Genomic DNA, 13,795 nt, shown 5'->3' on the forward strand with positions numbered 1-13,795 from the left:
ACTTCAAACCCAACAGCCCCAAGAGCCAGTGCCACAAGAGCCACTTCTGCCCTCCTGCCCCAGCTGGCAGTGTCACCAATGTCACCTCTGACACTTGCAAGTCAACAGCAAGTGACACCAACACCACCTCTGACTCTCCAGCATAAACTGAAAGTTACACCAGCACCTTAAGACAAAGGCCCTCTCTTATGTCAGCTGAACAAAAACATAGGAACAACGTCAATTATTTTGGGCAGAGGCACTCCATAGTTTGTTAGAGAGCAGCAGCCACGCAGAGCAATCAGAGAGCAGTGCCTGTGAAAGGTTCAGGTCATTCACTGCTATGAAGTTGCAACCCCTTCATTTATTGGGATCAGAAGAGCAGTTAATGGGTTAGCCTTTCCCTGCATATTTCTTGCCCCTCTACCAGCATCTAAAGGGATTGTTTTTCTCTCCAAAATGTATCTTTCAAAGCTAGGTTTTCCAAATTTGAATTTTGATTTGAGGGGGAAATGGGGAGGATAATGGCCAACTGCCACTGATGTGTTGTTCCAAAGGTTAGGCCCCACCTTGCTTTGATTTTGTTTGTGTATAAGACACCATATCCTGCTGCTCATGGGTACCCACCTGCCCATTTGTACTGCTCCTTAACTTTCTTTGAAGCTTTGTCCACATTCCACAGTGTGCGGCTTATACCTTGCTACTTTTTTTTTTACATAAACCACTTTGCCTTGTTGATTATCTGCTGCTCTGAATGCCCACCTATGCTGCTGCCCAATTTATGTTAATTTTACACTTTGCTGTATCCATGATGTGAGACTGCTGCTCTTCTGATGCCCTGGATGCCAGCCTGCTCATGTGTACTGCTGCTGCTCATGTGTATGAGGCCATATTATACAGGATTCTGATGTTATGTTAGCAGTGTAAAGCCGACATCTTGCTGGGACTTTTTTGATGTATATCACCATGTTCTGCTACCCAGAATGCCTGCCCATTGTACTGCTGCTGATTTAAAGGGACAGTCGAGTCAAAATTTTAACTTTCATGATTCAGATAGGGCATGCAATTTTAAACAACTATTTACTTTTATCATCAAATTTGCTTTGTTCTCTTGGTATTCCTTGTTGAAAGTGAAACTTAAAGGGTCAGTAAACCTAAAAAATAATGTTATATAATTCTGCACAAAGGGCAGAATTATATAATATTATTTTAGTGCTATAGTTATTAAACCTTTTTTTCCCTTTGAATTTTTTTAAAATATACCCGTTTTACAAACCCGCTCTCTGCTCTCTGCTGAGCGGGTCTGTTTTTTTTACACAGCACATCGGGCCAGCTGTATAGTCACAGCCCAGCCCGACCGCACCATAACATTAAGTGCAGCTCGCTCCTGCTCTGTCTGACAGCAGGAGCGAGCTGCACTTAATGTTATGGCGCGGTCGGGCCGGGCCGGGCTGTGACTATACCGCTGGCCCGATGCGCTGTGTAAAAAAAACAGATCCGCTCAGCAGAGAGCAGAGAGCGGGTTTGTAAAACGGGTATATTTTAAAAAAATTCAAAGGGCAAAAAAGGTTTAATAACTATAGCACTAAAATAATGTTATATAATTCTGCCCTATGTGCAGAATTATATAACATTATTTTTTAGGTTTACTGTCCCTTTAAGTAGGCTTAAACAGATTTCTAAGCAATTGAAGACCATCTCAGTGCATTTTGACAGTTTTTTACAGTTAGACACTTCTAGTTCATGTGTGCCATACAGATAACAATGTGATCACTCCCAAGGAGTTATTTATGAATCAGCACTGACTGGCTAAAATGCAAGTCTGTTGAAAGAACTGAGATAAGGTGGCAGTCTGCAAAGGCTAAGATACAAGTTAATCACAGAGGTAAAAAGTATATTAATATAACTGTGTTGGTTATGGAAAACTGTGAAATGGGTAATAAAGGGATTATCTATCTTTTTAAACAATACAAATTTTCAAGTACACTATCCCTTTAAATTGTAACAATTTTGTTTCCTCCATTATTGACACCCATATGTTTGAATAAGCCACTACTCATATGTGATCTGTTATGGTGATACAAGTTAATTATCACATAGGGGTTATTATGTGAAGGTGAAATATGGTTGAATGGACTCTTGTGGTTTTAGCTTTTTATATATTCTGTTTATCATTTCTATCTCATAGGATCACAGGATAACAAGGGTCTTATAATCACAAAACAAGGCAATCTGCTTTGTAAATGGATCATTCACGTTTATATCAAGAGTGTACAAGAAGAGATAAAATCATGTGTCACAAAAACTCTGAAGGAGTGTGCAAAGCTTTCAGCTACAACAGTGTCCTTTCCAGCCATTGGAACAGGTGTAGTATCAGCAGTAATTTCATGTTTTTATGTTGTGTAGGTGCAGAAATATCTCATTGTGTAGCAGGGACTTGTACTGTCAACTGTAACATCATGAAACCCAATAATGTTCTTTCATGATTCAGATACAATATTTAAAAAGTCTCAAATTTACTTCTATTATACAATTTACTTAATTCTTTTGGTATCCTTTGTTAAAAGGAAGGCAGCTCAGGAGTGTGCACCTGCCTGGAGCAAAATATAGCAGCAGTTTTACAAGAATACTTTTAATAGTGTTATACATTTGCAGAATTTGCTGTCATGTAGTGCTCCAGACTTGTCCATGCTAGCTACCTAGGTATGCTTCAACAAAGAATACCATGACAGTCAAGAAAATGTGGTAATCGAAGTAAATTGGTAAAATTGTTGGGTTAACAGAAAAATCATATACAAATGAGTATACAACAAATTAATAATGTCTTGAATGAATTGTCAGACTATGTAAAAGAGCTTTTTAACTTAGGGCAATACCCTACAAAAGGTGCTTTTAACCCCTTAACGACCAACGACGTATGGGGTACGTCCTGCAAAAAAATGCAGTTAACGAGCGACGATGTACCCCATACCTCGTTGGTCTTCGAAAGCAGTGGAAGCGATCCTGATCGCATCCAGCCGCTTTCATGTTATTGCAGTGATGCCTCGATATTGAGGCATCCTGCAATAACATTTTGTAGCCATCCGATGCAGAGAGAGACACTGTATGGCCCTCTCTGTATCGGACATCGATGGCCATGATCGTTGGTGGGTGGGAGCCGATGCGGGAGGCAGGTGGGTGGCCATCGATGCGCGGTAGTGTGCGCAGGGGGGCGAGATCACGCGTGCATGGGGGAACTTGCGGGTGCGTGCGCACGGGGGAACTCGCGGGTGCGTGCGCGCGTGCACAGGGTAGGAGCGTGTGGGAAGCTACACTATAGGACATCAGTTTTGTAGCTAAGGGTAAGGTGGGCTAGAGGAGGGAGGGAGGTTATCTAAGTGATCGGGGAGGGGGCGGGGGTTTAGCTATTGAGGGGGGGCAGCTACACTACAGAAAAATGTAAAAAAAAAAAAAACAACAACATTATTTGTGACAAATAGGATAAGGTAGAGGGGGAGGGTTAGAGAGCTGTTTGAGGGGGATCAGGGAGGTTGGGGGCTAAGGAGGGTTCCTACTCAGCAGAATTATGTTTGGGTTTTTAAAAAAAAAAAAAAAAAATACCTTTTATCTTAGTACTGGCAGATTTTCTGCCAGTACTTAAGATGGCGGGGACACTTGTGGGGTGGGGGAGGGAAAAGAGCTGTTTGGGAGGGATCAGGGGGTGGGATGTTTCAGGTGGGAGGCTGATCTCTACACTAAACCTACAATTAACTCTGCAAGCGCCCTACAAGCTACCTAATTAACCCCTTCACTGCTGGGCATAATACACGTGTGGTGCGCAGCGGCATTTAGCGGCCTTCTAATTACCAAAAAGCAACACCAAAGCCATATATGTCTGCTATTTCTGAGCAAAGGGGATCCCAGAGAAGCATTTACAACCATTTGTGCCATAATTGCACAAGCTGTTTGTAAATAATTTCAGTGAGAAACCTAACATTTGTGGAAAAAAATTGTGAAAAAGTGAATGTTTTTTTTTAATTTGATCGCATTTGGCGGTGAAATGGTGGCATGAAATATACCAAAATGGGCCTAGATCAATACTTTGGGTTGTCTACTACACTACGCTAAAGCTAAAATTAAGCCTACAAGCTCCCTACAAGCTCCCTAATTAATCCCTTCACTGCTGGGCATAATATATGTGTGGTGCGCAGCGGCATTTAGCGGCCTTCTTATTACCAAAAAGCAACGCCAAAGCCATATATGTCTGCTATTTTTGAACAAAGGGGATCCCAGAAAAGCATTTACAACCATTTGTACCATAATTACACAAGCTGTTTGTAAATAATTTCAGTGAGAAACCTAAAGTTTGTGAAAAAAATTGTGAAAAAGTGAACTATTTTTTTTTATTTGATCACATTTGGCGGTGAAATGGTGGCATGAAATATACCAAAATGGACCTAGATCAATACTTTGGGTTGTCTTCTAAATAAAAATATATACATGTTAAGGGATATTCAGGGATTCCTGAAAGATATCAGTGTTCCAATGTAACTAGCGCTAATTTTGAAAAAAAGTGGTTTGGAAATAGCAAAGTGCTACTTGTATTTATTGCCCCATAACTTGCAAAAAAAGCAAAGAACATGTAAACATTGGTTATTTCTAAACTCAGGACAAAATTTAGAAACTGTTTAGCATGGGTGTTTTTTGGTGGTTGTAGATATGTAACAAATTTTGGGGGTCAAAGTTAGGAAAAATGTATCCTCATATTTTATAATTTTTTTTATAGTAAATTATAAGATATGATGAAAATAATGGTATCTTTAGAAAGTCCATTTAATGGCAAGAAAACAGTATATAATATGTGTGGGTACAGTAAATGAGTAAGAGGAAAATTACAGTTAAACACAAACACAGCAGAAATGTAAAAATAGCCTTGGTCCCAAACGGTCAGAAAATGGAAATGTGTTGTAGTCCTTAACCCCTTAATGACCGGACCATTTTTCAATTTTCTTACCCTTAATGACAATGGCTATTTTTACATTTCTGCAGTGTTTGCGTTTAGCTGTAATTTTCCTCTTACTCGTTTACTGTACCCACACATATTATATACCGTTTTTCTCGTCATTAAATGGACTTTCTAAAGATACCATTATTTTCATCATATCTTATAATTTACTAAACAAAATGATAAAATATGAGGAAAAAATGGAAAAAAACACACTTTTTCTAACTTTGACCCCCAAAATCTGTTACACATCTACAACCACCAAAAAACACCCATGCTAAATAGTTTCTAAATTTTGTCCTGAGTTTAGAAATACCCAATGTTTACATGTTCTTTGCTTTTTTTGCAATTTATGGGGCAATAAATGCAAGTAGCACTTTGCTATTTCCAAACCACTTTTTTTCAAAATGAGCGCTAGTTACTTTGGAACCCTGATATCTGTCAGGAATACCTGAATATCCCTTGACATGTATATATTTTGTTTTAGAAGACATCCCAAAGTATTGATCTAGGCCCATTTTGGTATATTTCATGCCACCATTTCACCGCCAAATGCGATAAAAAAAAAAAAAAAGTTCACTTTTTCACAAATTTTGTCACAAACTTTAGGTTTCCCACTGAAATTATTTACAAACAGCTTCTGCAATTATGGCACAAATGGTTGTAAATGCTTCTCTGGGATCCCCTTTGTTCAGAAATAACAGACTTATATGGCTTTGTGGTTGCTTTTTGGTAATTAGAAGGCCGCTAAATGCCGCTGCGCACCACACATGTTTTATGCCCAGGAGTGAAGGGGTTAATTAGGGAGCTTGTAGGGAGCTTGTAGGGTTAATTTTAGCTTTAGTGTAGTAGACAACTCCAAGTATTGATCTAGGCCCATTTTGGTATATTTTATGCCACCATTTCACCGCCAAATGCGAGCAAATAAAAAAAAAAACTTTACATTTTTCACAATTTTAGGTTTCTCACTGAAATTATTTACAAACAGCTTGTGCTATTATGGCAGAAATTGTTGTAAAAGCTTCTCTGGGATCCCCTTTGTTCAGAAATAGCAGACTTATATGGCTTTGGCGTTGCTTTTTGGTAATTAGAAGGCCGCTAAATGCTGCTGCGCACCACACGTGAATTATGCCCAGCAGTGAAGGGGTTAAATTAGGTAGCTTGTAGGGAGCTTGCAGGGTTAATTTTAGAGATCAGCCTCCCACCTGACACATCCCACCCCCTGATCCCTCCCAAACAGCTCTCTTCCCTCCCCCACCCTACAATTGTTACCGCCATCTTAAGTACTGGCAGAAAGTCTGCCAGTACTAAATAAAAGAGTTTTTTTTTTTTTTTTAAATAAAAATTATAAAATATTTTAGTTGTGATGGACCCCTGCCTTAGCACCAACCTCCCTGATCCCCCCCTCCAGCTCTCTAACCCTCTCCCCTACCTAATTACCGCCATCTTGGGTACTGGCAGCTGTCTGCCAGTACCCAGTTTGGCCCCACTGGCCAAACTATTTAAATTTTATTTATAACTTTTATTTGTATTTTTTATACAAATTTATTTCTGTAGTGTAGCAGCCCCCCCACAATACCCCCACCCCCTCCCCCTCCCAGATCCTTTTATATGTAAAAAAAAATAAAAAAATTTAACTTTCTTTTTTCCCCTTCCTTCATTGGTGTCAGTGTGGTAATGTGCGCACGTGCACGCGCATCCACGTGCACGCGCACCCACGTGCACGCGCGCACATCGTGCACGTATGCGCGCGCATCGTGCACGCGCGCGCACACGCTCCCTCCTCCCACTGGGCAAAGGCACCATCGGCACCATCACTACCGGTGCAGAGAGGGCCACAGAGTGGCTCTCTCTGCATCGGAGGCTTGTAAAGGGGTATTGCAGGATGTCTCCATATCGAGGCATCACTGCAATACCCTCAGAGCTGCTGGAAGTGATTGTGATCACTTCCAGCACTCTGTTAGACAACTGACGTACCAGGTACGTCCATTGTCATTAACTGCTTGTTAATGCATGACGTACCTGGTACGTCAGTTGTCATTAAGGGGTTAAAGGATTACTTTCTGTTATAATTTTTAAGCTAAACAACTAACATATTAAAGTTAATAAACATTAATTAAAACCTACTGACCTATATTTTCTCCAAAACGAAGTTTCATAACGTTCTAAAAGTTATATCTTTTATTCGCCGATGATGTCACGTTATCCTGCCCACTATTTTCAGCACTGCATGTTCTAAATACTTAAACCAATAACTTTGTGTTTAAAGCTCCATTTTGAAACCTAGGTATTGTAAACGGATTGGTACAGAGCAAAGGATACCCACGGAGTGGGTTTGGAAAACAATTAAATTTGCAGACAAGATTTCTGATATACGGTAGAGATATGTTAATGAAATACTATTGATAAAAAGTGTATTTGGGGTAGGTAGTTAGTAACAGGCATAGAAAATATTTACTTACAGTGGCCCTTTAAGGGGTTAAGGGCTATTGGTAGTTTATTGTTAGATTAGGGGTGTTTTTATTTTGGGGTGGCTTTTCTGTTTTTATAGGGGTATTAGATTAGGTTTAATTTGTATTATTTTGGATAATTTTGTTTATTATTTTTTGTAATCTTAGATTTTTTTTATTTTTCATAAATTTTAGTGGTTTTTTGTAATGTTCATTTTTTTTTATTTTTCATAATTTTAGTGTTTGTTTTTTGTAATGTTAGATTTTTTTTTATTTTTTCTATTGTTAGGTTTTTTTAATTTTGTAACTTAGGTTTTTTATTTTTCGTTTATTTTAGTTTTTTAAAATAGTAATGTTAGGTTAATTTATAGTTTAAGCTTAGTTTTTTTTATTTCACAGGTAAGTTTTTATTTATTTTAAGGTAGTTAGTATATTGTAACTTTAATTTAAAGTTCGGGGGCTGTTAGGTTTAGGGGTTAATAGTTTCATTTAGTGTGTTGCAATGTGGGGGGCCAGCGATTTAAGGGTTAATAGGTTTATTTTAGTATTTGCGAAGTGGGGGACGGCGGTTTAGGGGTTAATAGGTTTATTATAGTATTTGCGATGTGGGGGGCTGGTGGTTTAGGGGTTAATAGGTTTATTTAGGTGTTAGCGATGTGGGGGGCTGGTGGCTTAGGGGTTAATAGGTTTATTATAGTAGTTGCGATGTGGGGAGCCAGCGGTTTAGGGGTCAATAAGTTTATTTAGGTGTTAGTGATGCGGGGGCGGCAGTTTAGGGGTTAATCACTTTATTTAGTTTTGTCGATGTTGGTGGGCGGCAGATTAGGGGTATTTAGACTAGGGGTTTATGTTAGGGTGTTAGGTTTTTACATAACTTTCTTGTCTCCATAGACATCAATGGGGATTGCAATATAGCAGGTGTTAGTTTTTTTCTTACACTTTCTCTACATTGATGTCTATGGGGGAAAACGTGCACAAGCACGTTAAGTCAGGTATTGGCTTTTGTGCGTTATGGAGCTTATCGCACCATATCGCACAACAAAAGAAGGTTTTTCTGTAACTTGTAATGGCAGCGCTAAGGAGAGTGTGATCACTAATTTTTTTGCGTTATTTACGCTCCGGGTTTAGCGCACAACTTGTAATCTTGGTGATTAATTTTTTAAAAGGACCACAAGACTTCCAAGTTACCTACCCAGTTAGAAATTATTCAAAACTACTTATGATCATGGACAGACATTGGAGTAATAAATTAAGTTTATATCAGAAAGCTCTCAATATGGATGTGAGCTAACCACGACTGATGTTACTGTCAATTACTATAATACTGGTGGGATATGGCTGGATGGCAATTACTGGAATTCAGGTGGAATGGCTTTATGCGTGGGAAAATTATTAGAATAAAAAAAAAAAAAAGATGACAGGGAGGAAGACAAACAGTGATGTAAGTCCATCTGAAGGAATTAGGAAAACTACTACTAAGAGACAGGTAAAGGGAAAAAAATAAATTAAGTATGTGAAAGATTTTCATTTTTTATATACTTTAATTCCACTATTTCAAGCCAAGACTATACCAACCTCTGTTGGCTTTAGAATGGAATCATCTTCCTCTGAGCAGCGCGCCGGGCGACAGGAGTTAAAAATGCAATTTAGCTACGCAAGTTGCGCAGTATTACGCAACGTGCATAGGGAGATTGTAATTTAACTCCTCCTTTGGTTTTCACTGATGTCCAGCCAGGCACTGTAGGGAGTAGGGCACGACAGGGGTGACACCATCAGGAGGAGATTAATTCCTGCTTGATGGTGTCAAGGACCACTAACATATTCTCGTGGATCACCAGTGGTCCATGGACCACTGGTTGGTGACCGCTGCTATAGAGTATGTTATAATGTTTGTCTGAGGTCTAAAAAGAAGAAAAACAACAATATGTAAACTTTGTGTCAGTATATCTGTGTCTCTCTGGAAGTGTCTGTGTATATACTTACAGATCTGGGAACAAGATCCTACTGAGCATGTGCAGAAGCTCACAGGGTATACGTATACTAGTCTGTGATCGGCTGATGTCTGTCACATGATGCAGGGGGCTGGAAAATGGGAGAAAAAATAAATTTGTCAGAAAAAAATCTACTATTTATTTGAAATTCAGACTAGGGGGTAGATTTATTAAATGTCGGGCGGATATGATCTGCTGTAGCGGCCGTTTAAAGGCTCGCTCGGAAACTGCAGCATACGCTGCTTGTTAAATATACCCCTAGGTGTTAAAGCATTGTCTTGTTATTATGCACTTGTTAATTATGCAATTCTGCTGGATTGAGTGGTCCTTTAGGAGTCTGTTTCTTATCCAGGTAGTGAAATATGTGTTAACAATAGAGGCTAAAGTAAATTGATAAAAAAGCAAACAGCTTTATGGGTGTGAGGTGCTGATCCAATGTGTAAGGAGACTGAGAACTTATTTTGCAGTACTTTTTACATGTGGCAGTGATGTATTCAAGTCTTTTACTCCGAGTCTCAGGTCAAGTCTCAAGTCTCCACCTTCAAGTCTCAAGTTGAGTCTCAAATACGTGCAAGATACTTCAAATCAAGTCTGGGAGACAACTAAACCCAAAAAAATGTCTTTTATTATTCAGATAGAGAATACAATTTAAAAAAAGTGTCCAATTTACTTCTATTAGTATTATTACTTCAATTATCAAAATGTGCTTTGTTCTCATGTTATTCTTTGTTGAAGAGATACCTAGGTAGGTAGTGTGCACATGCCTGAAGAAGTACATGACAGGAAGTACTGCCAGTGCCATGTGCTCTTGCTAATGTATAACATTGTTGCAAAACTGCTGCCATATAGTACTTCAGACGTGCACATTCCTGCGCTTACATCTCTGCTTTTCAACAAAAAATAACAAGAAAATTAAGAAAATTTGAATATAGAAGTAAATTGAAAAGTTGTTTAAAATTGTATGCTCTATCTGAATCATGAAAGAACATTTTTGGATTTGATGTCGCTTTAAGAAGGTGGTGGTGTGTGTGTGGGGGGAGGAGTCCTAGTTTCAACAACTAAAAAATAAAGAAGAAGAAAACAAAGTTAGGCAGTAATAACATGTTTATTACCATAGGCACGTTCAACAAGGCCCTATAATTTTAAACAAGGCTATGCTGCTGTTAATCAACATTTTCAAGATTGCATTTTAGAAAAACTATTCTATCCACAAGATTGGCCCCCAGCCTGCTGTGGTGAGGTCTCATAACAATTCCACCCTTACTAAACACCCGCTCAACTGCTGAGCTAGCTGGAACCCAAAGCACACTCATAACAGCCTTACATATTAATGGTAGCTCTTTGCAATGCTTTTTCCAAAATCTTAGCATATTCATCAGACCACACTCAGAACTTTGAGTTACAAGATTAATATAAAAACACATCTCAGCATCAAAATCAACTTGGCTAGTTAGAGTTATTTTCATGATTTGGTTTAGAACAAACAAAAAGAGAAGAAACACAGACTTTCTTGCTGGGAGATACTTCATGATTAGTTCCTTCACTGGTTAAAGACTGGGACCTTGTTTGATTCGGATTAAGCAGGGTGCAGAGCTCGTGAAGTTCAGATACAAACTTTTGTTTGAGTGCACTATTTTCATCTTCATTGTTGCTAATGTTCTGTATCTACCAAAAGTAAAAGTTTGGGTTCAACACAGCAGCAATGAAGTATACATAATCATAAAAATATAAAGGTTTCTCACGCTGGCCCTGTGGCATAGGCAGCAAGCAGCAATCATCAAAATGCCAACAAATCTGTCTTCAATGCTCTTCTTCAAAGCTTCAACCATATTTACCAGATGTACAGGGTGCATATTTTTCAAATGGTGATAAAGTCCAACAACTGATGGCAAAACAACCGAAATTGTCACCCCCTTGTCAGCTTGCACTATATTTGTGGCATCTAAAAATGGCTGCAGAATTTTGCTCAATTTCTTGAGCTGGGATAATCCCTTACAGAAGATTTCAAATTGGTCAGGTTTACTTCATCAAGCACCTTCTTCAGCCATTCTTTATCTCGATAAAGAAATACATTAATATGGTGCAGGGTCAGGGCCGTCTTTAATATTGACTGGACCCTGGGCAAAAAATGTCTTGGGCCCCCCCTACCCCATGCAATTTCGCTCTCCACCCCAACATCCCAAAAAAACAACTAAATCATTTTTTTTTTTATTTTTTTTAATTATTAGCCCAGCAGTGGATCATCCACTGCTGGGCTAATCATTTAAAAAAATGAAATAAATTGCAATATGTTAAACTGGACCTAAGCAGTACTAATAAGTAAATAAATATATAAATTCCTCCACTGTGGATTCATTTAATATTCTTTTAAATGTGATTCTGGTGTGAGGTTAGCTGGTTAAAGAGATTTAGGGCAGCCAACAGGAGCAAAGCAAGGTAAAGACTGAGGAGGAAGCATGGAGGTGCAGACAAATATAAGTTTACTGACTAGAACAGCAGAACTACTATGGGAAGCTGTAAAATCTGAGACAGAGAGAAAATAAAAACTATAAAAATAAACCTTACATTAATGTGTGAAGTATCAGCATGACACTATACATCAGCCACAGCAGCACATGTCACTTCTTTGCTAGGAACATGTTCCCTCTCACCCTGCACTAGACAATGCTGCATGGGGAGGGGCGTGTGTGCACAAACTTATTCTTCCCAATGACACCTTTCTACAAAGCACTGTTCCCCTAACAAACTTCAGTTAGTTGATCTTAGGGCCACAGCAGAAAGAGCAGGGCTAAGGGGACCAGCAGACTGGATGCTGTCTGTCCAAGGCTGCATGGATACAGTGTGAGATGAGTCACACAGCCTCAAGACTGAAGAGAGCAGTGTATGCAGCTGCACAGATGCTCAAATCTTCACGTGCCTGCCGTTCCAGCTTTCTGCTGCATGCGCCTACAGTCAGCCCACCCAGAAACAATACCCACAACCAAAGCAGTTACCTGGTAACAGTGGTAACCCCAGCAGGAACTTTTCTGATGCAGTGGGAATGGCTGGATGCCGAGTTAGGGCTTTGCATTCAGTGCTGCACAGTGCACATCTAAAACAGCACATGGCACTAGCTTGGCATGCCACATGACACCGGCACGGTCTGGCACAGTTTTTAAAAAAAAAAATATATATATATATAAGCAGAGTACTCTTGACTGTGACAGTATTAGGACTGAATGTGTGTGTTCCCCATGTCACATCAGCAGTCGGGTATGAACCATAAAAAAAAATATATATATTTTTTTTTTAGGACTCTTGGGCCCCTCAACAGAGACTGGACCCTGGGCAGCTGCCCCTTTTGCCCTGTGTTAAAGACGGCCCTGTGCAGGGTACTGTTCAACCTTTACAGAATATTTACATTTGGCCCTAAAGTTTTTTCAAATGTGTCTTTAAACACAGTGCTTGTGTGAAGCAACCTATACACTTTACACACTTTTGTTTGGCATCACTTGCAGATAATTGCAGGGTGTGTGCAAAGCAAGCAAGTATCTACAAAGGCTTTTGGTGTGCAGAATGTGCCTGCTGCACAAGGGAAATAACAGCTTTCTCATCTACATCCCCAATACTCTACATTTTCTACAGTGTTTGGGGCCTAATTATCATAGTGCGAGCGAGTGATCCTATATTGTGGATTATGTCCGCTGCATATCGATAAGTGCTGACAGCATACGCTCTCAGCCTTTATCATTGCACCAGCATTTCTTGTGAACTGCTGGTGCAATACCGCCCCCTGCAGATTCGCAGCCAAACGGCAACTAGCAGGGGGTGTCAATCAACCCGATCGTATTTGATCGGGTTGATTTCTTGCGATTTCTGTCCGCCGCCTCAAAACAGACGGACAGGTTATGGAGCACCGGTCTTTAGACCGCTGCTTCATAACTTGTGTTTCTGGCGAGACTGAAGGCTCGCCAGAAACGCGGGACATCAAGCTCTGTTTAGAGCTAGATAATTCGGCCCCATAATCTCGAAGTCAGAACTGGTTTCTGCCTATTCTTGCTGGCTTTCAGACCCTTCATCTGCAGAAGGATTCTGTGGTGAATGCCTTTATTAGGCTTCCTGCATTGTCAGTTACAACGTATCTTAAAAGATGCACATATGAGTTAAAAAATGTCAAAGATGTTCTCACCAGTGTGTCGATTTACAAATCTCTCACATGCTAATTATTGGATTTTGAGTACAAAATAGAGAATCTTATCTGCTGTAACACTTACGAAGCCTAACATTTTTCTGTCTGACTAAATGTCATGGTCAATGGTTAATGCAACATCATCTGACTTTTCAAGAATTTCTGTTAATTCTCTAATTTTTTCCTATAGTCTACCTATTGTCATAGTAATAACTGCCCTATT

General features: G+C 39.5%; 1 protein-coding gene across 1 annotated transcript in view; it reads left to right on the forward strand.

Moving 5' to 3' along the window:
• Positions 1-13,795, forward strand: part of LOC128657683 (protein mono-ADP-ribosyltransferase PARP14) — a 411,551-nt gene that overhangs the window by 259,727 nt on the left and 138,029 nt on the right. Inside the window, exon 13 of the mRNA XM_053712086.1 lies at positions 2,168-2,344. Coding sequence (XP_053568061.1) covers positions 2,168-2,344 — 177 coding nt within the window. The remainder of the gene's footprint in view (positions 1-2,167; positions 2,345-13,795) is intronic.

The sequence above is a fragment of the Bombina bombina genome, chromosome 1, assembly GCF_027579735.1.
Source record: "Bombina bombina isolate aBomBom1 chromosome 1, aBomBom1.pri, whole genome shotgun sequence".
NCBI classification, from domain to species: domain Eukaryota; kingdom Metazoa; phylum Chordata; class Amphibia; order Anura; family Bombinatoridae; genus Bombina; species Bombina bombina.